This window comes from Diadema antillarum, unplaced genomic scaffold (genome assembly GCF_040938485.1).
Source record: "Diadema antillarum isolate AM-2024a unplaced genomic scaffold, OU_Dant_1.0 seq00000170_RagTag, whole genome shotgun sequence".
NCBI classification, from domain to species: Eukaryota; Metazoa; Echinodermata; class Echinoidea; order Diadematoida; family Diadematidae; genus Diadema; species Diadema antillarum.
The window spans coordinates 609,440-637,392 of record NW_027271239.1 but is presented as its reverse complement, the minus strand read 5'-3'; the positions used below and the strand labels follow the sequence as shown (position 1 = coordinate 637,392).

General features: G+C 39.0%; 1 protein-coding gene across 1 annotated transcript; it reads left to right on the top strand.

Moving 5' to 3' along the window:
* On the top strand, window positions 1–27,423 carry LOC139728221 (retinoblastoma-like protein 1). The gene is made up of 20 exons (XM_071639185.1): window positions 1–264; window positions 5,045–5,178; window positions 6,633–6,830; window positions 8,291–8,355; window positions 12,811–12,936; window positions 14,062–14,222; window positions 15,123–15,187; window positions 15,840–16,002; window positions 16,476–16,724; window positions 17,202–17,333; window positions 18,822–18,904; window positions 19,602–19,722; window positions 20,440–20,686; window positions 21,926–22,249; window positions 22,521–22,711; window positions 23,253–23,429; window positions 24,001–24,166; window positions 24,826–24,971; window positions 26,251–26,481; window positions 27,063–27,423. The coding sequence occupies exons 1-20, from the start codon at window positions 79–81 to the stop codon at window positions 27,240–27,242; spliced, it is 3,345 nt and encodes a 1,114-aa protein (XP_071495286.1). The 5' UTR covers window positions 1–78; the 3' UTR covers window positions 27,243–27,423.
* Window positions 27,424–27,953: the final 530 nt, after the last annotated feature.

Here is a 27,953-nt window from a genome sequence, read left to right as displayed (position 1 = left end):
CCCACATGCATATCTCTAGCGCTGTTTGGGAAGCTATGCCGTGACGTGGTATCGGATATTTTTGTTGTTTTTCGATTTATGTTTCAGCATTTTGTCTCAAAGTCTGTGACAAATATTAGCAAGATGGCGGATCCTTCAGAAGAAGACGTACCTAGCACAAAGGATCGTTTTGAAGAGTTATGTATGAGCTTGAATTTGGATGATTCGACGAAGACAACTGCTTGGGAATCGTACGAGAGGATTTGCGTAAACTATACGCTAGAGGTCAGTATAACACTTACAAAAATCATGTAGTCTTCCAGTACTCAAGTTTCGACGGACGAAAATAATGGGGAAACCTGCCATTGTTAGAGTGGTCCCATGTACTGGGAACTGTGGTTGTTATTCGTGGGCTTCAAAAGCTTGACTCTTGTCTTTTTCTCTTTCTTTCTGCTCCTTTTTGTTCATTTCGACTAACTCAAAAGAAGAATCTAGATACGTTCTACATGTGCAACATTTCATTCGTAGGCCCTGTTTCTGTCTTGGCTTAGCTAGCGCTAGGTTCTGCAGTGAATTGAAGTAGGGACCCCCACTCCACATAGCATTGCCATAGCACTGCGAAGACAGCTGCTGGAATGATTTAGATTCTGCCTGCTTTATTAACATCAACGTGAAAATGTCAGCTATTCAAGTCATGAATTTTTTTATTTCATGTCTTTTGAACTTTACTTTAGTTTTAGACGTCTAACTGTCAGTGTAACGGTTAAAAAAGTAAACTGCCTTAATGCTATTGCTAGGCCTAACTCGCTAGAGTAGTGGAGAAATTGAACCTTTTGACTGAGGCTTGGGCCTTGGCTTTTCATAGACTGCTTTTGCCTTGAAAACCTTTCAATTCATACAATATCTACCGTAAAACAGGGTGAATAGGGACAATTTTAATGTTCTCAATGATTGTATTTTTTTTTTTCACGCGGCCCAAAATAAAGACTCAATCTTATATGTGGGGATTTTATGTCCACCTAAAATACCTTTAATTTGGTATTATGAAAAAATATATATTTTATTAGGGGGCTAATAAAATTTCTAAAGTAAAATGACACTGACGGTCACTGTCCCTGTTGACCCCAAATTTGGGGTCAATAGGGACATCACTAGTTTTGATTTTAAAAAAGCTGTTTCGAGGCAGTTTTTCCAATCCATCCAATTGTGAATAGATTGGATTAAGGGAACACCTAACCGTTAGAGAGTTTTGAAATGATAAAATTGATATACAAACATTTCAGAGCAATTTATTCCATTATTAAATCAATCTTTTAAAAAAGACAACAGCCCAACAAAACGACCTGACATACAAAAATGTGACCCGTCAGGTCAAAGGTTAGGAGTGGAAAGCGAAGTCAAAACTTAACTAATCCATTGAATTGCACTCAAATATTTTCTTCTTCAAGTGGTAAATAATGATGTACAATGCTATTCAGTATTCATACACTCTAGATTCAGTGATACTTAACTCTAACAATGTCGGGGGTATTTTGGGAGTTCTTACAGTAAATTATCTGGCCCCTGAAGTATGGGTCTGACTCAAATAGATGTGTTGGCATTAAAACATGCAGAAGACGGAGAAAAAGGTCATGAAATACAAGTGCAAAAATCCTAGCCAGTCTTAGGCAGTGAAAAATTTCTGAGAGGGTGGGTGGGGGTGGAGTTCCCAGACCCTTCCTGCACTAGTAAGGTTTTAAAGATAGCAAAGTTCACTCTCATCTACGAATACAGAAGTGAAGTGGTATGGTATGATACTGATGGTATTTGAAATAAAATTTCACACTTTTGGAAATACCTGGAAATAAACATTTCTCAGCAATTTATGACATTACAGTTGCATAACAATTGATCATCCAGAAAGTTTAAAGGGCCAATCAAACTACACCATGGTGTCCCTATTCACCCCAGTCTAACTGATTTTTTTTTTTTGCCCAAGAGAAGAAAAAATGTGTTGTCATAAATTTCTGTTGGAATGATTATTCCAAATTCTAACTTAAGGTGTGGTGTAGGACCTAACAGGCTAGGTTCATGTACTTTCAGCAAATTTTGTTAATGGCCACAGGAGCAGAAAAAGTTTTGACCACCCTGATTTTTTTGTGATATTTTTGGAAACTTAAAGAATTTTTGTTATATCAGGTGGACCACTTTCTGGACACTGTTGGATGGTCCTTCCATCCTGTGATAAAAATAAGAAAACAATTCAAGCAAACATGAAACATGCAGATTCAAAAATCTTTCCTCTGTTTTGTCCCTATTCACCTCGCTATCCCTGTTCACCCCGTTTTATGGTGAAAGTCTTGCAAGATTTGGGGGAATTCTTTGGTCTCCTCCACTGATATTTAAAGTTTAGATCGTAGACTAATTAATGTCTTTATAAATAGAACAAAAGTTCTTTTGTTCAGGGTTGCACACGAAGCAATTTTTTTTTCCTGCTGGTCCGACCTGTCTGTCAGTCGGACCAGTATGTACATTGTAGATTGCCAAGTTTTTACATTTTTTACTGGTAATTTCCTGAAAAAAGTTACTGGTCCGACAGTGATTTTTACTGGTCAGGGACTGTTGGACCATAGGGGTTCTAGACATATATATTTTATCATTTTTTTACTTTATCGGCTCTCCGTAGTAGGAAGGGATTCATGAAGCCAGTCTATGCAGTCTCCATGGGAAATATCCCTGATGACCAGTACAGATACATAATCTTTCAGTTAAGTCGGACCAGTACGAGTGTGCAGCATTGTTATGTTGATTGTAATGTTAGACTATACATATTTCAAACTATTATTGTTTGTTTACAATCGATATGTGGGAAAAGTGTGACGACAAATAGCCTAGATTTTAATATCACCTTCTCTCATTTCTATTCTATAAGTCATGTTTTTCTTTTAGACTAGAGATAGACATCTACCGTACCTTTGTGAAATTAGAGAAGAAGATCATGTACTTGAACTTTACTTGTTAACTTGTTTTTCCAAAGTATAGGGTCTAAACCTTTTTTTTTTTCTCTCATTTTTTTTCTGAGTACGCATCTTAAAACCTGCAATTGCACCTAAAAAAGGCGTCGTCATCAGGACATGGGTTAGACCCTAGATTTATCTCCTCCGTACCAGTGTAGGCCTACTATGAGAGTTCTGCAAAGTCTACATAATTAAAAAAAAAAAATCAAATGCCCCATGTTAATACAAACCCTAAACACAGTGTACACCCAGTTTCAGAGTACAATTATGGAGCCTCAGCATGCTCTGTGTGTTACTGTTTAAGTTAGCAATTATACATCCTAACATTACATAATAGATAGTGTTCGAGTGAAGTAATCTTCAGTTTTGCCTAATGTTATCAAGTAAATTTAGAGTGATCAATTTTCTTTGAATTTAGGAAAAACAGTTTAGGGAACTGATACTCATTCAGCATACAGAAGGTAGTATTCTATTTTCATTTTTCTAGCATAGCGAAAGATACAGTATGTAACTGATTCAAGATGAGGGAATAATATTACCTTGATATGCTATGCTACTACTACATGTACTACTACTACTACTGCTACTACTACTACTACTACTACTACTACTACTACTACTACTACTACTACTACTACTACTACAGTTTTGTACTAACACTGATGACTAGTTATTACACCTGTAGTAGTAGTAGTAGTATTTAGTAGTAGTATACACCTTCTTTTTGTGTGTGGTCATATTGTCCTACTGTACAGTATACATGTACTGCACATCATTTCCTCATCTGATTGAATACATATATATATATCTGTTCTATTATAGAACAGAGATCATGAAGAAATTATGTTGGTATAGGCTCAACCATGAACCAGTGTCTGGACAGTAATAACCAAGAGTGAGATGCAATTATTGTAATGATCAACGAAAGATTTGAAAAATAGATATAACCAGTAATAAACAGAAAGCAATCAGTCCAGGAATAGAGCATTTTCAATGTTATTGGATTTGTGTATTAATCTAGTTTTCTCCTACTCTTGCAAAATTTTGATAGGAATATTTTTGTTTGAAGTATTTTATTGTAAATAAACCAAATGATGAGAAAGATGGTTGATATAAAAAGTTTGCTTTGTGTACATCCTTGCTACAACTTGTAATGTCTACAGTTTGTAGTTAGATATCCATTGGAACTTTCTCCATCTTACAACTTGGTCAAACCGGAGGTGCACATGGTGCACATGTTAAGTTACTTTGTGATTGGAGGAGTGAGACATGGAAGCTTCAGTTGTACACTATGATACAATGTTTGGCACATCTTTCCTAACTACGATTTGCAAATTATTTCTGTACAATGTAGGCCTACATGTACATGTACACCCATAACTTGCGCGTTGATGTTCAGTCTAAGGCAGTAAATACTTCGTTATTTAAGCCATTTTCTGCTTTTGAAAGCTGAATTTTGTCTAAGGAATTTTATTGGGAACAAAGTTACGTTGTTTTTCAGTTACCTGATTAGTAGTCGGAATACTTAGGTGCGGATAGTACAAGTGTTCACATTGAATGAGTATTCAGAATAGTTACTAGTTGTTGTCATTAATCTTGACTGGAGTTGAGTGTTACTGATGAGCATATGTTGCGGTTCACTATTCGTGGTTTTAAAAATATACTTGATATATTGAACAATATAGGGTGCTACCCTGGTGAGCAGCGAATGAAAATTGATTCAATCAGGCCACGTCTCACCAGGCAACTGTGTCTTTAGTAACCACCCTCCCAGTGTCCTGGATACAGATGATGAAGATGCATCCTCGAGACTTTTGCGCACCAGTTTTGAACAATGCAAGTCCATGTGACTTATATATTACAGACTGTACAATGTACATTGTACATGTAGTAAATGCACTCAGGATTATTAGTCAACTGAAGGCTCTTTTGTCGGCTCAGATCGATGTTGAGTTCACAACTAAATGAGGAATACATGTACCATCGCGTAAAAAGAAAGATGCAAAAGAGTATGATGTGCAAGAACCATTATCTAAGTTTTGCGGTTTCATTCTGTTTTCACCTCACAGGGAGATGACATACAGTGGCTTGCCTGTGCCCTGTATGTGGCCTGCAGAAGGAGTGTTGTTCCCACTGTTAGCAATGGGATAGTGGTTGGCAATGGTGTGTCACTCACACAGCTCCTGCGATCAGCCAAACTCAGGTAAACCCTCAGCATCATGACAGTTATTTATGGAGATTATTTCATTTAGATAGAGAGTGTCAATGTGAAAGTTAATCCAAGTGGCAACTGCATGTGTTTAAACTGGTGTGGAACATGATAGATTGTGTATAATTATAAAGTTTACATGCAATATAAGGCCCAAAATGTGGTCAAGGGTCTCTTCCACAGACCCCTCCCCTCCCCCTTTTCTGTGTGGCCCCTGCAATGACAACCTATAGGTTGCAGTGTGCATGACAATATTTACTAGTTTTCATTGGGGCGATACAAAATTGAGGTGAGAGCCACAAGAGGCGCATGTTTTTAATTTAAGGGGGGGGGGGGGGCACTTATATTTCTGGTACCCCTTCCGGTTTTCATCAGCTAAGAAGCAAAAAAATAAAAAATAAACACAAAATAAGATAAAAGGCCTTCAGCGCAACTTTCTGATTTCACTTCCAGGTTTCTTCAGCTGACAAGCAAAAAAAAAAAAAAAAAAAAAGACCTTACCAACAACAAAAAATTACTCTGGTACAGATTGCAATCGGCACAAGCTTAACCACATTCTATTTTTTTCTGGTGCCACTTTCGGGGTAAAAATAGTGGGTGGCCCAAAGTGGTTACACCCTATGTTTTCCTAAGTATTAATTGTGCAAAAAAAAAAGTGGGAGGCCTGAGCCCTCTTGGCCCCTGGTTCCGCTGGCCCTAAGAGCATTAATTCATGTCACTTTTTCGCATATCATGATACAAGTGTATCTTGCTGTAATCAATGCCCCCAAGAGACATCTAATCTCACATTCCTCTTGTCACTTTATAAAGTACATGTGTTCTGTGTACAAAAGCAAGGTTCCATGCTAACATTTTTCTCCGTTGGCCCATTTCGGCCGCAAAAATCTTTGGATTTGACATTTTGGTGGCTCAACATACAAAGAAATGTCAAAAATATTACCTTCTCGATCGGTCTACAAAAATCTTTTCGGAAATTTCATGGCCTGACATGATTTTTGTAGTCGAGCCCTGTATACAGTACGCTGTGATTACATCATAAGAAAGATGTTACAACATGGCTATGAAAGGGTCTCCTTTTGGGTGTTTCATTATTATTTGGGGGTTTATTTGATATGTGCAGGAAGTAATTGTCTTTGTTGACCAGATGGTAGAATAAAGCGTATTATGTACTTTGCAGTCTTCCAAAGTTTGATAAGCCTGTTAAATTTTTTAATTTATTCAGCACTGTTCTGTTTTTTTTTTTTCCTGTAAGAATGTTATGTATGGTACCATCAGTAGCCTAACTCCCACTTGATATCAATATCTTCCATGCGAATGAGTGATGTATTCTCCTTTAAAGTTACAATTATCATCCACAGTATTTAAGCCCAAGTCTAAGTCCCCCCCCCCCCCCCAACTCTTCAAAATTTCTTTTATCATCATTGCATCTTCTTCTGCTCTACTATCAGTGTTATACAGTTCTTCAGCAAGATGAAGAAATGGGCAGACATGGCCAACCTTCCCCAACAGTTCCGCGACAAAGTGGACCGGCTGGAGAGAAACTTTGCTGTCTCCACAGTGATCTTCAAGAAGTACCAGCCCATCTTCTACGATCTCTTCAAGGAAGGGGAGTCGGTGCCACGGACCCACAGGGGCAGGAAACACAAGTAAGGAACATGAATTCACATGGTCCTGTTGTACACATTGCCCCCAGTAGGATACAAATTTTTTTGAAAATCCATTTGTGCATCGCAATAAAGAAACTCATAATTCATTTGTGTGAATAGGCCTATAATTTCAATGTTCTTCAAGACTGTAGGCTTGTCTACCATTATTTCCCAATCTGTTAACAACAACAACAAATTTAATTATCAACACATTCCAATTACAATGTCAGAAAACAACTTTCCAAATTTTGGTTACAGCTCTGTAAATCTGCTAATTTTTCTGCAGGTAAAAGTGAAAACATCTAAAATCTGTTGATTTGTCTTGCCTCAGATTGTTTATTGTGTGTTTTCATTTTCTAATTGTCGTCATCTGTTAACATTTCCAGTCATGTCTAGAAAAAATTTGTGCCTGACAATAAACGGTACATGATCTATCATGTCTAGATGATGAAGTATTTACCATTCAATGTACACATTTGCTGATGGAAAATTCTGTTTTTAGCAGGCTCGCGCTATTTGTGTGTGTGTGTGTGTGTGTGTGTGTGTGTGTGTGTGTGTGTGTGTGTGTGTGTGTGTTTTTTTAATGTACCCGTGGGCAGTGCATGGTCTATTGATTCAATCAGGCCACCCTCTCCCCATGCCCCTGGCTCTTTAAAACGAAATCATGCGCCATGTTGAAGGGGTGGTACAGTTTCAGTTGAGATGGGATAATGACAAATCTCATGAAATATGAAAGAGCATATTTATGATTCTATATGAATAGGAATTCAAAGCCTGTTTCATGAAAATTGGTTTTGAAATGGCTGAGATATCCAAAACAATTAGCAATCGTAATAAAAGATAGGACCCGCCTTTTATAAGATCACTATGTTTTGCCTTGTTTGATATCTCACCCATTTCAAAACTGATTTTCATCAAAGAAACTTTGAATTCCTCATAGAATTGTATGCTTTTTAACAATTCATAAAGTGGTTTTGAAGTATCTTGCAAACAGATAAAAGCTGAATTCTCACCTCGACCAATGCTGAAACCATCCCTTTAAGTTATCTAAAGGCCTACAATTGTAGTATGTTTGCTTCAAGATTTGAAATTAATTAGACCAATTGAGCGAATCATTTGAAACACACTAACACATATGATTTCCATGACAGGAAATGAGATATGGGTAATGGCTTGCTGCTGTGTTTGAAACTTCATATGGAGTTGTCTTGTGTAGGCCTACACATTTTATGTCCTGTGTCAATTTCCATCATGACATGTGCAGTGTCTTTATGCCGGTGTCGACGTGATCTGTACTACAGTAATTGTCTAAGTTTGACAATGAAAGAAAGTTCAATGTCCATTTTGAAATGCCTTGGATGTAGTAAATGTGTTTGCTGTGCCACACATTTTTGCATTGTGTATCAGAGCACAACATTCTCAGGCTGACTCTGAATACATTGTGCTCTTTTTCATTGTAGGCGATTACCCTGCACGAGTCAAGATGTCTTTTCGTTCTGCTGGACTCTCTTTGTACTCGTAAAAGGTGAGTTAATGTGCATATTTATCCATGAGACTATCACTGTAAAACAAGGAACGCTCGCATGCATTTTAATTTCACAGATTTCGCAGGAGCCAACATTCACAAAATTAAAATGCATGTGAACGTTCTTGCATACAGTATTGTACAACATGTATATTGAATGCCAGTGGCAATACGCAAAAAATTTCATGCCATAAAAATGGCCATTTGCTCCAATTCGCGAAATTTTCGTGCCGCGAATATATCATATTTTACAATATATTATGGGGAAGTTTTTGGGGTATTATGTCATGGTTACTATGCATATAAGTAGTAACTGCATGCAACATTATGTTATAAAGTAATGAAAGGCATAATTTACCATTTGCACATGAAACAAAAACTCAGCATTAGTGCTTCAAAATAGTTCTAAAATGTGAGTTAGGGATAGAAACAACCAATGTAAAAATTGGAACCAGTATAACCAATGTTAAGTGTTGTTAAATAAACAAAATGTGAACAAAAGTCATAATCAAAATGTTTCCAGACTCAACTGTCTACCGTTATGCTTTAATGAGAAAAATAATGATACCTCCTTATATTTTACACTTTATTGCAAAAAGTTTGTATGTTAGGATATTTTGTGATACAACTGATCTACACATATGCATCAAAAGTGATATCTTGAACATTTTTTTAAATCACTGCTCCCAAAGGTAAACAGGACCTTCAACTGATTGTGAATGTCCTGATGCGATATTCTCTTGTCGGCCAGCTCATGTTGATTCGATGGAATAGTTTATATTGCATTATTGATAGTATAGGGGATGGACTTGTGTAGGAAATTCAGATTCCATGAAAAAATGTTTGTATCCTAATTTTCAGGATTGTAGCAAGATAAAACCTTGCTGTGCTTTTAACTTATAGTGCATTGATTGGCACTCTGGGGTCCTCAAGATTGCATATATATGATAGTATTCTAGACTCCAGAACAATTTCCATGTTTGCATTCTGGATGTGTGCATATGATTGCAAATCCTGTATATAGGCACATGCTTTTTTTACTTGTCTATGCTATTCTATTTACTCAGTATTTACTTGTCTATGTATGCTGTGCACAAACAAAACACAAAAACAGAGAAATTGAAACTTTGAGTTTACCACTTCTACCATCTTATCGTCTATGACTGATTGACTGGCAAATACACACAAATGTACCAAACAGGAGATGTACAGTGCCAGTTAATGACAATAGAAAGAGAGAGAGAAAAAAGTTGGTGTCAATTAGCCGAGGAATATCTAACCATAACATGGTATTAACTTAATGCATGGATAACACAGGTGCAGAACAAGCTCTGATGACTCTGAACAATATGTAGTCTTGGGTCATGTGATGCTTTCTGAGTACAAACAAAAATCAAGGGAAAATTGAACTTGGTGTCAGTTTGGAAGAAAGACATGTTTTCATGATGATTCAACAGACCATATCAAAATGTCAATCAGTCGCACCAGTCCAATTCACTGCTTTGTTTCACAACTCTGTGGTGCCAGGTTTTGTATGTTAATGTTTCAGAAGCACTGCTGTTATGCCTGTCACACTACAAAGCTTCTCAAAGCATATAATAGGGCCATGCAGTTTCGGGTTGATGATAACAAAAAGAAAGAAAGAAATTATTGGGGGGGGGGGGGGAGGGAAGGTGATGAAATTAAACAGAAATCGGTGGGTTGTGAATTCCTGCTGTCATGCATGTGTGTATTGCAAAGTGCCTGACTGTGACACCTTTGTTTCTTGCATGCATGGATTACTAACATGTTGTTATTTTTAGTCTGTAATTGCCTTTATGCTTAAAGACTTTCCATCAAAATATCCATTATTGTAAACAGTTTAATGTATGACTTCTGTGTGGTTTGAATCCCCACCAAACTCAAGAGTGTTGTTTTCTTCATACATTGGAATGTACTACTGTATACGCTATAATTTTCGCGTACATAAATTTTCGCGAATTGCCGCTGTCACACATTTTCGCGAGTGGTTAAATTCGCGATTGTGGGACCAGAGAAAATATGAAGTGGCAAAGAAAGTGTGAATTTTCAACTTACTAGCAAATAAGAATGATACTAGTTATACACTGCATGAAAAAGACTTGCCAAACTCTGCGAACTAGTAAGTTAGAATTCAACATTTTTTAAGTGGTTAAGTCCATCGTGCTAGATTTCTGACGAGTGGTCCCCTTGCGATAATGGATTGGCTCTCTACAGTATTCGTAAGAAGATGTGGACGTGCGTAAACAGCTTAGCCAGTATGGTCTGTTCGGTAAGCCGTGACATGGTATACTGTACTAGTACTGAAATGTTCGTATCATCAAGGCAAGGGATTCATTTTGGAAGGTAATATTTTCGCGTGTTGTTAATTTCGTGAATAGCTCCCGACTCGCGAAATTCGCGAAAATAAAACCCCCGCGAAATATATAGCGTATACAGTATATGGCAAACATCTGTTGGTGTTGTTGTAATGTCTATGTTTACCAGGTATGTGATTCTATTCTTATTTATCAGTCCATCACGTTAACCCTGTCATTGCTTTTGACAACATGTTTGTATGCCTTTGGGAAGTATTGAGCCTCAGAGAGTTAACTGTTTTAGTGTACTGAACATTGACAGTATCAGTCAAGATGCAAAGTGTCGGGTGTAATGTTCACTGACATGACAGTTTCATCTTATCGCAAAGTGCGTTCACAGTCCACCAATTAGTCTACAGCTCAGTAGCTTTATGGCAAATACAAAGCAGTAAGTAGTGTGCTTCCTCAATACCTTTCTGTGACATTGCCCCCTCCCCCCCCCCCCCCCCCCCCCCACCTTGAAATCAATAGTACGGCATTGATATCCTTCCCCTGTTGTGGAATATTGCGGTGACTGGATATTGCCCCATGCGCTGCTGCTTACTACCTTATTGCCTTATTCCTAGTTTTGGTTTCAGACCCATGTTTTCATTTCTCTCAAGGTCAGTTTAGAGGTCATGTTACCTCCGTAACACCCTGATAGTAGGCTGTGCTTCAGTGCAATGCTTTCTTGGTGATTCAAGATGTGAGAGTGTCTGCTTACCCTCCCATGCTCTCTTCAGTCTGAAAGTTGTGAGAGAGGTCTAGAACATAGACTAAGGTGACCACAGAGTGAACTCAACTGTATTGTGACCCTGATAAAGGATCCACAATTGTGATTGGTCCTACTAGTGACTTGTACACCTGAGTAGGCACGCCCAGAAGGCTTTTATTATTTACCCCTTTATCATGTAAATGTGCCCTATCTGAGCCGTCCAGGGTTGACAAATCTGTATGTACCTGCACTCTTCTTACAAGTTTGGACTTGCCAAAACTTTTTTACTCCCAAGAAGTACACGTGGGCATGAGCTCGTTTGTAGCACCAGCAAAATGGAAGTTATCTGTATGAAAGGCAATCAGGTAGAAACTATGACTTAATCATTCATCCACAGGTGACACTGCTGTTGGGACAGGGTTTATTCATGTCTAATCACGTAAGATTGTGTTTTGTCTTTGTATTCCTACAAAGTCCTTGAATTTACTTGAAATAAGTGATCCTCATCTTATTACTAAATTTGATGATTGGTACAGTAATGACTGTTGAACATTTTAAATGCATACGCAGCAAAGTCGGTTCCTCTATTTTGCAGTTGTACATAATATTTTGTCATGGCTGTCTCTTGCCAAATGTTGGCCTGTGCAGTTATTTGTAGATTTGGCACACTGTACTACAATGTACGTGTAGTAGTTAGTGAAAGTGATACTATGATGCCTGCATGTTGGCATGTTTTCTTTGTATACTTACAATATACCGGTATGTGATTAGCTCTAGTCTATATGGCTTTATTGATTAATTCCAATTCCACAATTACGTTTGGCTCCATTTGTGCCAATTTTTTTTTTTTTTCTCTTCATGAGTACTATGCACAGGAAATAGCTAAGAAGGAAAGAAAACAACATTCTACATTTCCTTCTGTAATCTGAGTGTAACATTTTTGGGTATTTCCCTATTTTTTTATCGTCATCTCTCTTTCTTTTCAAACTAATGACAGGACAGCATCAGCTAGTTTTGAACCATGATACCAGTAATTGACTGATGAGTAGGCCTACATTGGATATTGTTTGACAGTTTCTGCAGGGACTAGTGTGAGCACCAGTGTTTATTTTCTCAAACGTCTTTTCTTTACATGCTCAGCAGGCTGTATATTTTCAATGAATTATCACTCTTGTCACATTATGTCTCATTTGACGTTCATATATGCTGCAAAGTCTGACTGCAAAACTGTGATGAAATTTCAGCCCGCAATGTGTGCACCCACAACTTATCCTTGTCTCACAAACCAATAGGCCTACAGGAAATGAAGAAATAGAAAGAGAGAGAGTGTGTGAATTCCAATGTTGCAAGCTTTTATAGTAAGCCATTTGTTCCGGTCTTTTACAGGTAACTTTCCAGCCATAAGTGATGACCTCGTGAACTCCTACCATCTCCTTCTCTGCAGCTTGGATCTGGTCTTCGCCAATGCAGTGCTGGCGAACCGGCGCGACCTCTTGAACTCTGACTTCCAAGGTAAGCCGAGCCAGTCACCTGAGCTCCATCCAGGGCAGTGCTGAGGAATGGATCAAAATTTGTTTCTGAGTGTGCCATGCACATGCCAAGATTAGGGACTACAGTTCTACTTCATTGTATGAGATGGGGTGGGGAGGGGGTGGGAGGAGAGGAATTGACTGAAAAACAGATCTTTTCAGATATTCTCTGAATGTTTTGCTCGAACACACATGCATTTAAAACCAGCCATAAATTACTGCATGAATTGTAGCCACAGCCATGCATGGGAAATAATGTTTCTACCAAGTGTTTCTATCCTGGTTAGAAAGAAAAAAATGTTGTGTCAGGGCACATGTTGTAATTTCAGGCTCCGCCCACAACAAGAATTTGATGCATTTCCTGTAGTTCCCTTTAAATGGTAAGGGATTCTTCTTGATCTCTGGATGTACTCATCTTGTGACCCATACCTCTAATCATATACATCAATCACTGTGCTCTGATATATGTTTTGTAGGTAATACCACATTGGGCACGATGTATTTGATCCATTGCTGTCTTTAGCATCCTGATATGTCCCTGATGTGATCAGGTATTGCTGCTGCAGATTCAGAATGCTCATATGAAACAATGACCATACATTTCTAATAAGACAAATATTGGCATATTTTACTTTAACTCTTAGTATTCTTGTTATAATATTACCATTCATGACAAGGGGGAAAAAACTCTATGAACCAATATCCTATATTATGTAATTGCAAAGGATTACCCACATTGCACTGGAATATGCAATACATGTATTTTGTGTTCATTGTATGTTTCAATAACAACACATGCAATGAAAAAAACAACCTACAGAATTCAAAATATTCAAACAATAACTGTGCTTTTTCTCTCACAATACGTTTTGACTGTTGCAACTGTTTTTGCAAATTTTGGCAAGAACTTGTCCCTCCTGTCAGTTATGACTTTCGGCTGTTTGACAGGAGGGTATGCACTAAAGAAAGAAGCTCACTGCTGTGTAAATGCATGTGACAGCGCTTGTAGTATCAGCTGACATCTTTATGATCTGTGATACTCCATTTAGATGTCTGCGTAGAAGCTCAATATACCCTCAACATTGTGGTTGTATGTGTATCTCTTCAGGTCTGCCCCAGGGATATAACAGTAAGGAGTATCGCGTTCCACAGGAGGCTCCCTGCATTATTGACAAGCTCTGCGAGGTGTACGATGGATTGGTCCTGGAAGCCAAGTCTATCAACGAGCACTGGTGGAAGCCACACATACAGAAACTGATAGAAGATGAGGTATGAATGCATGTAAACTTAGCATGTAGCCAGTCTCATTCCCAGTAGTTTTATTGAAAAATATGTCTAAAATTAGAACAGAATAGAATTGTGTTAGGCCCTATAGTTAAACATCAATTGAAAGGACACATTATGAGGAAATCAATCTAGCTGCATTTTTGTTACACATTTGTTTTATTGCAGGTTATGCAAGCTATGGTAAGATTGTGTTTCAGTACTTTAAGGGAAAATAACAATGCTAAGTTTTCATCTGCCTTATTAGCTTTGTAAAATGGCAAACATGTCTTTCTGCGCTGTCAGTATTTGTTCAGAACATTATGATATGTACACCACTTTAAAGGGTGTGTACCGTTCTGGTTAAGGTGAGGATTTAGCTTTTAACATTTTGCGAGATATTCAGAAGCCACTCTATGAGATGTCAAAGAGCATGCAATTCTAAGGGGTATCAAAAGTTTATTTGATAAAAATCGGTTTTGAAATGGCTGAGATATCCAAAATCAAGGTGAAACAAAGAGATCCTAATAAAAGGCCTGGCCTGTCGCCTTTTATTATCATCACTATTTTGATATCCCAGCCATTTGAAAACCAATTTTCATCAAATAAACGTTGAATCCTTCGTAAAATTACATACTTTATCATATTTCATGAGAGGTTTCTCATTATCTCACTTAGGAATGTTATAAACCTGAATCCCCAACTCAGCCAGTACTGTACAGTCCCTTTAACTACCAGTACTGAGTTCAATCTGGATAGTTTTCAGAGACAGATTTGATGTATATTTGTTTCATTGTTTTGTTCTCTCTGTCTTATTTTCTGTGGATGTTTACTGTGAATAAAAAACAAACAAACAGACAAAGCAAAAACCAATCATCACTGTTCTGTCTCATCTTCACACTATAGGATCTGGAAGGAAATGTAGAGAAACTGTCCAACATTTTGGATACACCCAACTTTGAGTCAAACAAGTGAGTATTCATCTATGAATAGATAAGATAGATAAGGCATAGATTTAGAGATCAAGGTTTAGCATTAAAACCTGGCCTGAATTCTGTGCAGTATAGGATTACCCAAGACAAGCAATATACATGCCTTTTTCTGCATGATGCTTGTTAAAAGAGTCTGAAAATCAACCTTATGTATAATCACAACTCACTGACCAGAATTTTAAAGGATGCAAGAGACAACGAATTACATATTGGACAGCATACGTGTACATGAATTAATGCATAGTCGGAGACATTCAGACAGACAGACAAGCAAACTGAGATTATGAGGCCACAGAGTTAACAAATTAGCTGTTCCAGAAGAAGTTAACCTGAACAGCATCAATGTTTATACATTTTGGATATATTGCATTAGCCCGGTTTAGCAGGCCCTTTCTTAGAAGAAATTGTCATCTTTTAATGGCAGTCAGTCTTGGAAAAGCCTTTCTTATTTCTTTTTAAACATCATGTTTTGCTAGTAAAGCTGTGAAAGTGTTCATGAATGCGCCAAATTATGTCTACAACAGTTGAAATTTTTCTTGGAAGCATTTGTGGGATCAATCTCCTCAAAGTTCTGTTTGTTACCGACTGCAACAACTATGTTTTTTGTTGTTTTGTTCTTGTGTTGAAACAGCAAGAACATCTGCAAGAAATACGAGGAGTACGTCTTGACGATCGGAGACTTCGACGAACGGATCTTCCTGGACAAGGATGCGGACGAGGAGATCGGCACGCCATCCAAGTCGCTTGCCTACAGGGAGACAGAGGAGGCCATGAAGAGACCAAACAACCAGAGGGTGAGGATGCCATTGTCCATGTAGTGACCCGGCCACGAAGATAGGGGTGACTTAGAGGGGGAACTCCCAATAGATAACATGAGAAGAGTCACACAAAGAAACGCGGTGAAAGTTGCATTGAAACCTGAAAAATGTGGGGGAAAATATGGAATAACAAGGTTACTCTTCATGTTGTCATGTAACATTGTCATATGTCACAACTGTATATGCCACTTGGATAAGGCAATGCTTTCTGTATCTAAAAAGTTACCAACTAAGTTTAAAATGAGAGATATACATTTATTTGGCTTTTCAGGCTTTCTGAAGTGCCAAGGTAATGAAGAAAGCTTTGACTTCTTGCTTTGCTTTTTAGATGTTCAGTCATGATTAATACAGTTGCCGTTATTTATTTATATATGTATTGTTCTTTTTCGTCTGCTATTTGCCTGATATCAGATGAGTTTACCATGCATCACTTTTATCGTATCTTGCAGACCAATGACCTGTGTCCAGCCACACCGCTGACCAACAGGCGCTACCTGAAGGAGAAGGACCCCAGGAACACCCCTGTCTCCACGGCGACCCAGGCGGTCAGCAAGCTACAAGCCCTGCTGACGGGGCACAAGCTGGAACCCAGCGACACCCTGGAGAGCATCTTCAAGGAGTGCTCGGAGGACCCCTCCGAGGGCATCGCCGAGAGGGTAAAGGAGATGGGGCAAATCTTTTGCCAGAAATACACACAGGTAAATTGTCTCTTACATCATCTATCTATTCGAGGGGGTGGGGGTGTTTCATAAATATAAATAAGTGTTGTCCTCACTATTGCAACCCCAAGCATACTCTGGGAGAATGTATGGTATGATGCAAGAGGCACGCAGTTAACATAAGAGGTGTTTGTATTTAGGTATAGAGTTGTTAGTATTAACCTTTCAGAAGAGATATATTTTTCTTTTCTTGTGGCTTTGTTAACAGATGTGCTGATTGGCTTGTCAACAGTATGAAGAAACAAACAAACAAAATACCCACTACTTCTAGTACTACTACTACTTTTAATACTACCACACTACTACTTTTACTCCTGCTACTTCTATTGCTGCTACTGCAACTCTTTATTTGAAAAATGTCAATGAAGAGAAATGGAGTATATATTTAGTTTGTTCGCTATGTATTCATGCTGATATGAATAATGAATAATGAATTCTCTCACCCTTCTGGAGCAGCCAGTGGATGAGGGGAATGCCGGATCTCCCCTGGACTTTGCCAAGAGGAGGCTGAAGCTAGCAGAGAGTCTCTACTACAAGGCTCTGGAAAGCATCATGCTGGCAGAGAGGAAAAGACTGTCCAACCTCACAGTGAGTCTCTCTCTCTTTCTCTCCCTCCCTCAAACTCTCCTTTCTCATTTTCTCATTTCTTGTGTGCTTTCGGTTACTAAGTGGATTTCTATCTTTATTTTTGTTGTGATCCTTCAGTTTGGAGGCATTAAATCTATGAATCAAAATTTTCAGAATCACAGCAGATGACTGGTTCTGTGCTGGCAAGGTACGGATGACCATTTTGATACATGCTATATTATACAGTTGAACCTCTCTTATCCGGCCTCCCTTTTTCCGGATCTCTCTATCATACGGACGCAATCTCGCCATGATTTTTTTTTTTTTTTTTTAGTAATAATGGGAGGAAAGGGGGATTCCCAACTCCTTGAGAACTCCTACACAAACACACATTAATTACATATTACTTCCAACATGATTAATATACATTACATCAAATTTCCTTCCAAATTGCTTACCTTCAGACATTTTAACATCCCCAAACATCCCCAAATCATCTCAAGAACATGGACAGATAATGCGCTCGAGTCCTCTCATATCGCATTGCCACATATAGGTCCATACACAGCCGTCGATATGACTAGATAGACATGCATTGTTTCGAGTCACTGGCTGAGCAACGAATGATATTGAACACTCAAAAATTTTTCACACACAGTACACACACAAAGAGAGAGAGGGAGAGAGAGTGTGGAGAAGAGAGCAACCCAATTGCAATGCGCTATCACTTTTTACCTTGGGCCCGGTACGGTATTAGGTAATGCAGCTGTCTGTTACTGAGTGTAACAATGAAAAGGTTGCAGTATACACATTACTATATGTGGTACTACAATGGGCTACATCAGTACATGTGTATGTATATTTACATGTATAAAGCATTGAGTCTCCCGTATCCAGCCAAATCTCTTATCCGGATGAGCCCTGGTCCCGACTTGTCCGGATATGAGAGGTTCAACTGTAGTATAATAGAGTACACACGGACAAGTGTCTATGGGAAATGCGTGATGTAGCAAACTCAGCCCGTCTACAATGGATTAGTATTGATACTATCACAGGATCAGATGCATCCATTTGTAAAGCATGCATGCATGTTAAGTTTGTTTTTTATTGCTTTTCATTGTGAAAATGCCTGTTATTGGGCCATGAGATTCTAATTTTTTGATTGATTGTCCAATATGTCAGTAGTCTTAGTCACATTGGACAGGTTTGTTGAAGGAACAACTTAGAGGATTTGGAGCAAAACATCCGATATTGTAATTTGTGCCCATAAATTTGAGAACTACAAGGTTAAGCGGTTCCCCCTTCAGATGCATTGTAATTATTAGGGCAGCGAGGGATGTAACCAATTCAACATTGACAATATGATAATTTTAGTTATTGGTTCTCTGATTCTTACTTGTTGGGAAGAGCATGTGCAATTCTTGTGTGAAACTTCTTGACTTGAAACACGCCCACAGTTTTGTGTTGTTCATTCCTGTCTTGATATCATTTTCTTTTCTTTCTTTACAGCACCTTTTGGAACACGACCTGTTTCACAGGTCGCTCTTTGCATGCTGCCTTGAAGTTGTCATTTATGCCTACAACTCACAAAGGCAAGTAACATTTGTTTTCATGCCTCCACCACGAAGTGTCACCGGAGGCATTATTCATGTATATTTCTGTCATTTCAGAGTAGATCAAAGTTACTCGAGTCAGAATGAAAAAAAAAAAAATCAGTGTTGTTTTATCTTTAAAGCCCAGCTGGCATGCAAAGTCACAGTGACCAAACAGGAGTACCAGCAGACACCCTGCAATGTGACAGACTTTGGTTTAAGTTACTTGCAATGATGTTAATGCTATAAAGGCATGCAAGTAATCTGTCCCCTTGTGTTTCTTTTCGCAATCATTTTCTGAACTGGAAAAAAAAAAGGCCTTTCATGACTAGAGTCTAGAGTGTAGAGTCTTGTGCATCTTCTAATGTCAAAGTTTAGATATTGGACAAACACCTATATCGCCATGGGGCATTGTACAGCCGTGTTAGTGCCAGAAATTAAATTTCCCCGGATGAGTGAATTAGCATAGAGTGAGAGGAACCATATTACAATCACACTTTTCATGTTTGTTAGTTTGTTATTCATTCATATATATATCATATATCCCATACTTGAATGTATGTATAAGTTATCAGGGTCAGGGTCAGTTATTTTTGTGTTTGTGTTGTTGTTCATTGCTTTACTGTTACAAGGTACCATGCTACAAGTACGAATGTTTTGATTTACAACGTCATGATTCCTCTCATTTCCCATGTAGGACTTTCCCATGGGTAATGGAAGCTTTCTCGATTCCACCATTCCATTACTACAAAGTCATAGAACTGATACTTCGGGCAGAGGACGGTCTTTCAAGAGATGTCGTGAAACATCTCAATTATGTAAGTATCTTATGAAAAACTTGAGAAGAGGGTCTGATCAGATCCTGTTATGACTTCTCATTCATTTTGAACAAGAAAATGGAATGAAACACAAACATGCATGTTGATTGAACACAGCAATGAGTAGAACACGTTAGTGAAGGTTTAAGGAAAATCAGACAACCTGTTCAAAAGTTGTGAAATTAAATATGGTTCGTTAATATTGCTGCATTCACTCAGTTCACATGTATTTGGGTTTTCATTCCCCTTCATGACAATTTCATGATTTTCACAATTTCCACATTAAATCACATGTTATTTATGAATATACTTCACACCAGAGTATGATTGCAAGAAGAGTGTCAGTTGATATTGCAAGCATGTATATAACAAAGCAAAAACAAAACAAAAAGAAAGGAAACCCAGAACAAGTGTTGACACACCTCTAGCAAACTGATTGAAATTGTGAAAAAAAATGCAGTGTGATAAGCATGATAAATTACAGTGTCCTACCATCAAACTAGTATGGTTATAACAAAAGTCTTGTAACAAAGGAGTAAAAAATTAGGCCCCAGTATTATCATCTATATATCTTTATATACCCTACTGTTTTGTTGTAATGAAATTTCAGTATAATGTACAAACCCTGCCAGTCCCAAAGACTTTGCTATAATGGGAGTCACCTGTATTCTGTCTGACTGAAGTCGACAATATTTTTTCCCTTGTTTGGAATGACAGATCGAAGAGGACATTCTGCAAGACAGGGCGTGGCGGAGTAACTCGCCCCTCTGGGATCTCCTGAGGGATACGGAACTCGGGGTGCCGACCTGCGAGGATGCCACCATCCCCGGCCAGACGGATGCAGGCAAAAGCTCCGCCCAAGGGGGCGTGTCCTCAACCGCCACCACCACCACCTGCTCCTCCCAGGGCCAGAGCCTGCTGTCACCCATTCAGCACAAGAGGATTATCCAGCTGGGGGGCAGAAGTAAGAGCGGAGCTTTCTCATGTGAAATACACTTTAAAAGGGATGGTATAGTTTTGTTTCGGTTGAGATGGGTCTTCAGGTTTTCAGTGTTTATCTATGATAATTTTTTGAGATAATGAGAAACATCTTATAAAATATGTAAGAGCGTACAATTCTGAGAGATGAAAATTGGTTTTGAAATAGCTGAGGAATCCAAAACAAAGCAATCCTAATAAAAGGTGAGACCCACCTTTTATGAGGATCACTTTGTTTTGCTTTATTTTTTGATATCTCAGCCATTTCCAAAATGAATTTCATCAAATGAAATTTGAATTCCTCTTAGAATTGTATGCTCTTTGACATTTCATAAAGAGGTTTATAAGAATCTTGCAAAAAACGTAAAGGCTGAAACCTCCCCTCAACCAATACTATACCACCCCTTTAATTAAGAGAAGTACCAGTGGAGTTTGAATGACTCTTCAGTGAAGTGTGGAAGTTGTTCATATTATGCTTTTTGGTATCTGTATGTGTGCATGGTGATTTTGGTTGGGGGGGGGGGGGGGGGGGCTTGTTTGTGTTTGTCACCTGCTTTGTAATTTGATAAACATGTTTGTGTGACTGAGCTCATACCAATTTACCAGATTCAAATCTGTTGATTTATTTTGGTGTGCTTCACAATGTGTAAGTGCCAAACCATTCACAAGCAAGTTAATCAGCCTGATTAGTACATGGTATTAGATTGAATTTCAGTATTCTTAACCATATTCAAGCAAACAAATAAAAACTGATGAATGATTAAACCTTCAATGTCGTCAGTTATGTTAAGTTTTTTTTTGATTTACTTAATTTATATGTAATGATAAGGTTTTCTTTATCCAGGGTAACCTCTTTAGTGTTGCCACTGCACTACTCAAGAGCCCTGCCATAATTATTACCCTCGTGTTGTGAGGAACCCATATGTACACCTGGGTCAAGAGGGACTTGACAGGTAAAAGATCTTTCCCACTGGGTGGGAATCGAACTCGGGTACTCTAGTTAGGAGTCAGGAGTCTTATCCACTTTGCCTCAGCACCCCATGCAATGTTCAATTTCTTTTAACATCTCAATTTTCTATCCACATATGTAGGATGATAGATGGGGAAATGAAAATATTTCTTAGGAATCTTTACAGCCAGAATCATCAGCACATCAATTATCCAATTACTCAAGTTTTCACTGTAATCACGCACTTTTTCTTCAAATTTTCTTCCTTCCTTTCAGCTGACTCAATATTGCAGTCCCCAACATCAGCACACGATAGATTCAGCTCCCCTTCTCCTGGGACTGCACGGCGTCGCCTCTTTACGAATGATGCAGCATCTTCCTCATCAACCACCGACTCGTCGACATCAGCCATGGCGTCGAGCACCGCTGCCCCCTCGGCCACAGAGGCGAGTTCAACAAACTCGAAGCCCAAGGATAGCATGGTCGTGGGGAAAGTTGCTCAAATACAAGCTGTGTCGCAAGTGGTGACTGGTGCTGTCACCACCACAACCAACGTTGCTGCGGCGTTGTCTCCAAAGAAGCAATATGTGGTGCTGCAAGGTACAAAAATTCTCCATGGAGAACATCTCGAATCCTTTGTGAAAGACTTGAAGTAAAAGCAAAAAATATTAGAAATTATTTGTTTAAAAAAAGGATTGTCTTCTAATAGGTAATTAACTTCACTGACACTGCCAAACATGAAATCTCCTCAGAAATTCCATGATATTTTGTGCGAATGTTTTGCGAGCATCTTCCCTTTGTTTTCATAATACCTCCAACATTAGGGACAACATTAATCAAATTAGATTTTTTGCACTTTACCTTTGTCCAGGTATCCAAGGTACTTCCAAGTACATTGTGAGTCCAGTCAAGCTTGTCCAAGCCATCAGCGTCACATCCCAGGTCCCATCTCCAGCTAAGGCTAAGACTGCTGAGGGGGAGGCGGGGACCAGCGCTGCATCATCCTCGGCTCCAGCTGCTAAACCAAGAAGGAGCGGCTCGCTCGGCATCTTCTTCAGAAAGGTACTTTGTTCCCCATGAATGCCTTCCACTTATTTTGCTTGCTTCTTGTTGGTATTGAGCTGTAACAGCGTCATTGAGTCTTTTGGGAAATGAGTGCTTTGTGACGTGAAATAGAGTGAGTTGAGTTACTCTAGGGCGCTCCCATTTCAACAAACACAGTCATAATGATTTTTATTTATACAGCAAAGTGAAAATTAAGGTCCCAAAATTCTATTTGGTTATAACAAAAATTTTGATGTAACAGAAGAAAACTGTTGTTCCTGCCGACTTGGTTATAATGAGTTATCTGTTTGTGAACATTACAATGAATCATGTTCATTTTTAGAACATTGGCATATATACATGTATGTGTATGGATATATAAATATGTACATTGAGAATATATGCAGCTATTAAGAACATATTTGAATACTATAGTCAAGCAGTGTTGTTGGGGAAATCCTTACCTCAAACATTTTACACTTACATAAAAAAGGACATTCTTTTGTTTCCATCAATGTACAAGAGATGATAATAAATTGTTTTGTTTTTGTGCATTTAGGTTTACCACTTGATGAATGTGCGCCTGTTTGACATGTGCAAGAGACTGAACATCAATGACGAGCTGCGGCGGAAGATCTGGACGATCCTGGAGTACGCCCTCGTCAACCGGACGGATATCATGAAGGATCGGCATCTGGACCAGCTCATCATGTGCTCCATTTACATACTCTGCAAGGTGAGCGTCACACTCACAGCCAGTAACCTTTAACCTGTAGTGTGACATGGTCATGTATACTGGCTATTGACGGAGCATTGTGTTCATGTTCTGTAGTGTATGGCAGAGTGCTACAAATATTTACATTCACAATCGGCACATAGTCATTGTCCTTGCCTGTTGTGTTTCCAGACTGCATTGTGTGGAAATTGCTTCCAATTTTCAGGCAATGTCCCCTGCATCCTTCTTTCATTCATATAAGAAAATATTGTAGAAGCGAGTCGCCTGTGTACAGTCGCTCTTGCTAAACAGATAGTCATACATTTTACTATACACTAAGAAGTTTGAACTGAACCTGGTGCAGTTTTGTCATGTTCTCTCAAGTAAATCCCCCCAAACAACTACAAAATGCTTATTACTAAATCATGTTTACTGCATTTAGTTCACAGAGGAATATGGAAAAAACTTCTGCAATCCTAATGACAATAGCTTGTATCATGGGCAGGGAATGAGAGATTCTTTGCCAAGAAAAACATGTGAGATAGCAGTATTTCTCAGGGGTTAATTACCTTGTTACACCCATCCCCTCCAGGTAACAAGCAACGAGCGCCAGTTCCAGGAGATCATGAAGAACTACCGCTGCCAGCCCCAGGCCGCGAGCCATGTCTACCGCAGTGTGCTGATCAGCTCCAATCAGAAGGAATCTAGCAGCGGCAGCTCCACCAATGGGAGCCAAGGGTCCCCCGAGGGAAGCAGGAGTAAGTCCTTCCAGCTATCCAGGATTTGGAGGATAATCTATGTTTAAAAAAGATAGTATTCACGATTCATAAGAACTTGCTCAGTATTGTGCAAGAGTTCTGTAGACGCCATATACTTAGCGAGTCTAATTTTTTTTTCTTTAGTTGGGACTTCCTGACAATTTTGCAGGCGTTTACATTCTTTTGTTAAACATATCAGTACTTTAGTAATGATCGACAAATGAGGTCACATCAGGAATATTGTTTTGGAGGGATTTTTTTTTGTGGGCATATTATCCAACTAATCTGAAGAAAAGTGGAAGAAAAATTAGTTCAAAATATTTGGAGTGTTTGTAGATATTCATTTAACTGCAAAAGTGATGTTGAGGGTATCATAAATCAACACAAATCAACATGCATTTGTATTCAGGGAACCTTTAATGAAGTGAAGTTGCAGTATACATTTCTGTTGCCAATGTTCAGATCTGCAATTCTTTAGTGGGAAATGACTCGTAATAGGGTGTCACTTCATGTGACAATTTCCGTGATCTTCTTACCGCTGTCATCATTATTATTGTGCTATTCCTCTGTAAGTATTAATTATACTATGACCACGCTGATAAACATCCTGGTATACTCATATTCTACATCTAACACTCCGTCTTTTCTTTTTTTTCCAGCTGGAACTCCATCCCTGGTACGGTCAGCTAGCACCTTGCCTGTCCCCCATCCGAGCAGTGCCCCTCCCACACCCACCAAAATGGCCGGCACGGCATCCACCTTCGATGATGAGCATCGCGGAGATCTCATCAAGTTCTACAACTCTGTGAGTAACAAAGTATTTCATGCTTTAAGATGTACACTGACAGTGCAGAAGAACATAGTTCCTGTCTCACTTTGTTTTGTAACAACATAATGCAGGTCTGCCAACTCTCACTCAACTAGCGTGAGACTCACGCAATTCAACAAATTTTAACTGTGTCACTACGATGAAAGAATTCTCAAGCTGAACCTCTAAAACAGGAGTAAAACCAGAAATGTCCCCCAAATCCCTGATAATCCAAACTTTCAATATGCCCATGTCCAAACTTTTGAAATTTTCCCACAGGCACGCTCTCTCTATGCATGTGTTGAAAACTTTAATGAAGTATGCACCAGACGAGCAGAGTGCACCATTTAAAATGTAAAATTGTCAAAGCTCCCTCCAGTGGAAGGGAAGGAAAACACTCCCCTTCCACACCATCCTCTCTCCCCCACCAACATTGATTGGGTAGGGTCACTAGCTCCCTCACAGTGCCTCACTCCAAACTCTCACTCAGGGTTGGCAGCCCCGGCATAATGGGTATACCAACGTCTTCTTGTGTGTAGCCTTTCTTCTGAAAGACCCATGTATGCAATTTTTAAGTTGGTAGAACGATAACACTGCTTGATATGCATTCCTTGAAGGAGTTTTGTCTCTGTTTTCCTGTACAGTGCACTCCTGTTATAACAGACACGGTTATAACGAAATTCCAGTTACAACGAAGTAAAAATTCAGGCCGAAAAATTGTTATCCGCTCTTTGTTCTTTATTGTTTATTTTTTCGGTTATAACAAAATTTGGATATAACGAAAGAAAACTGCCGGTCGCGAGGACTTTGTTATAACGGAGTCCACTGTATATATCACAACCTAAGATAATTTTGCTGTAGATGGCAACAGTGGAAGTGTCATGTGCATTCTGCAGATCATGCTAGGATATTCTGTCACCTTCCCCAGTTGCTGGTGTTAGAATGATTCTGACAGGGAGTATGTATGCGGAAACATTCTGTCATCATTTTGTGAGACTGTCATGTATGATGCTGATAAAAATCAGTATTAACCAACACTGCCCACTTGCACTGGTCCGACATTCCCAGACTGGTAAAAATCACTGTCGGACCAGCAACTTTTCAGGGATTGTTAGATTTACTGGTCCGACATGACAGGTAAAATAACAAAAATTACATTGTCGGGGCCAGTTGAAAATAGTACAGGACCAGTAAATTTGAGGTTTGGACCAGTAGGGAAAATAGGTTAGTGTGCAGCCCCGTGTTAACTTTCTGGCACTCTCCCATCTTCTTGCAGGTCTTCCTGTCTAAGATGCAGAAGTTCGCCCTCAAGTTTGAAACCTCGGCCAACGGCTCATCAGACAAGCTGGAGGCCCCTCCTCTATCTCCTCTCCCCGTGCCACGCCCCCACATGTTGTCGCCCAGGAAGGTGTCGAGCAGACACCAGGTGTACGTGTCGCCCCACAAGAAGCCCGTCGGGAGCCCAAAGAAAACCATGACCTACGTGTTTGAGAGAAGTCCCAAAAAGGTGAGATCCCATTTCTAGCTTCTCTTCATCTACGTAACATTTCAGCAAATGCACTTTTGGTATTTGCAGATTGGATATAACAAAAACCTCTTATAGTAAAGGAGATTCTCTTGGTTGAAACTCTTCACATCTATTTGTTTTTGTACACCTATTTAGTAAGAAACCTGTTAAAGGTTAAATTTTGTGGGTAGACTGCCATTTATTATTATTAATTTATAGGTCACAAGACACTGAAATTGGTCCTGTTCTTCTTCATTAAAAATGTGTTTCCATCATACTTTAATCAGCATTATTCCCATTGTAACAAACACGGTTATAACGAAATTCCGGTTACAACAAAGTTTAAGTTCAGGCCGCAACATTATCTACTCTGTATTCTTTATTGTTTATTTGTTCGGTTATTATGAAATTTCTATATGACGAAGGAGAACTGTCGGTCCCGAGAACTTTGTTAAAACGACAGTCCACTGTATGCAATTCAGGATGTGTATATGTATACCTACATTACGATTAGGAATTAGTAAAAGTGATATAATTTTCAAAAATAAAACAATTTTAAATCAATTCTTTGTCTATGCCAGGTCTTGAAGAGCATGAATAACATGGTCAAGGCAGGAGGAAAGGGTGCCATAAAGCGCCAAATTCTCGGCGATTCCACAGATAGTCCTGTCGCGAAGAAACTCTGCGTGGGCAGCACCAATCCGTCACTGCAGACACGCCTAGCAACCGTCCAGTCCGACAGACAATCTGCAAGCTCCTAGATAAGTGCCGCTTCCTTACCCGTGCACCATCCCTGCCATGGATTATGGTTACCTTGTGACATATCGGTGGGATCTGTTCCCCCCGTCACTGACTCACTGATGGTAGGGGACTACAATCTTGAATGGTGGTGGAATTGGACACACATAGATTGGAATTGTAGAAAGAATCAGTAGCCATAGAAAAAAAGTGGAGAATGCAGCAGAGACGCCGGCTCCGCCTCGTCACAGATGCGTCACACCAAACCTTTTCCAAGCCGAACACCGTGCGGTGTGCAAAAGCCATTGCGGAGGAAGCTGAACGGCTGCGTGGTTGCTGGTTGAACTTTTGGCCAGTACTTTTTGAGAAGATCAGTGCATGAACTCTCTTGTGTAACATACAGTATAATTTCTTATAACCTTCTTTTTGAGATTGACTGGTGTTCATGAAAGCCCATATTACAATGTCTACACAGTCAGCACCATTCTTCTCACCCGACAGCTATGATTTTTCAAAGGCAACATTATTGCAAGTCAAATATCGGAAGTCTATTTCATTAAAAATGGAAGCGCCACATTTTTTTTTTTCAGTTATTGTCAGAAACAATAAGCAGGAAATAAGTCATTAGCTGTGGTTGTAGGTAATCATGTCATGATTATAATTAAATTGTTGTAAAAATATCCTCAAAAGTACAAAGTGTGATAAAGAATCATGTTAGTGCTAATAAGTTCCTT

Bases quoted from the DNA above. Each gene is read 5' to 3' on its own strand.
- LOC139728221 (XM_071639185.1), top strand. From the start codon at position 79: ATGTTTCAGCATTTTGTCTCAAAGTCTGTGACAAATATTAGCAAGATG. The intron at 12,937-14,061 runs GTAAGCCGAGCC...GTATCTCTTCAG, and splicing joins CTTGAACTCTGACTTCCAAG to GTCTGCCCCAGGGATATAAC. The intron at 22,250-22,520 runs GTACAAAAATTC...ACCTTTGTCCAG, and splicing joins GCAATATGTGGTGCTGCAAG to GTATCCAAGGTACTTCCAAG.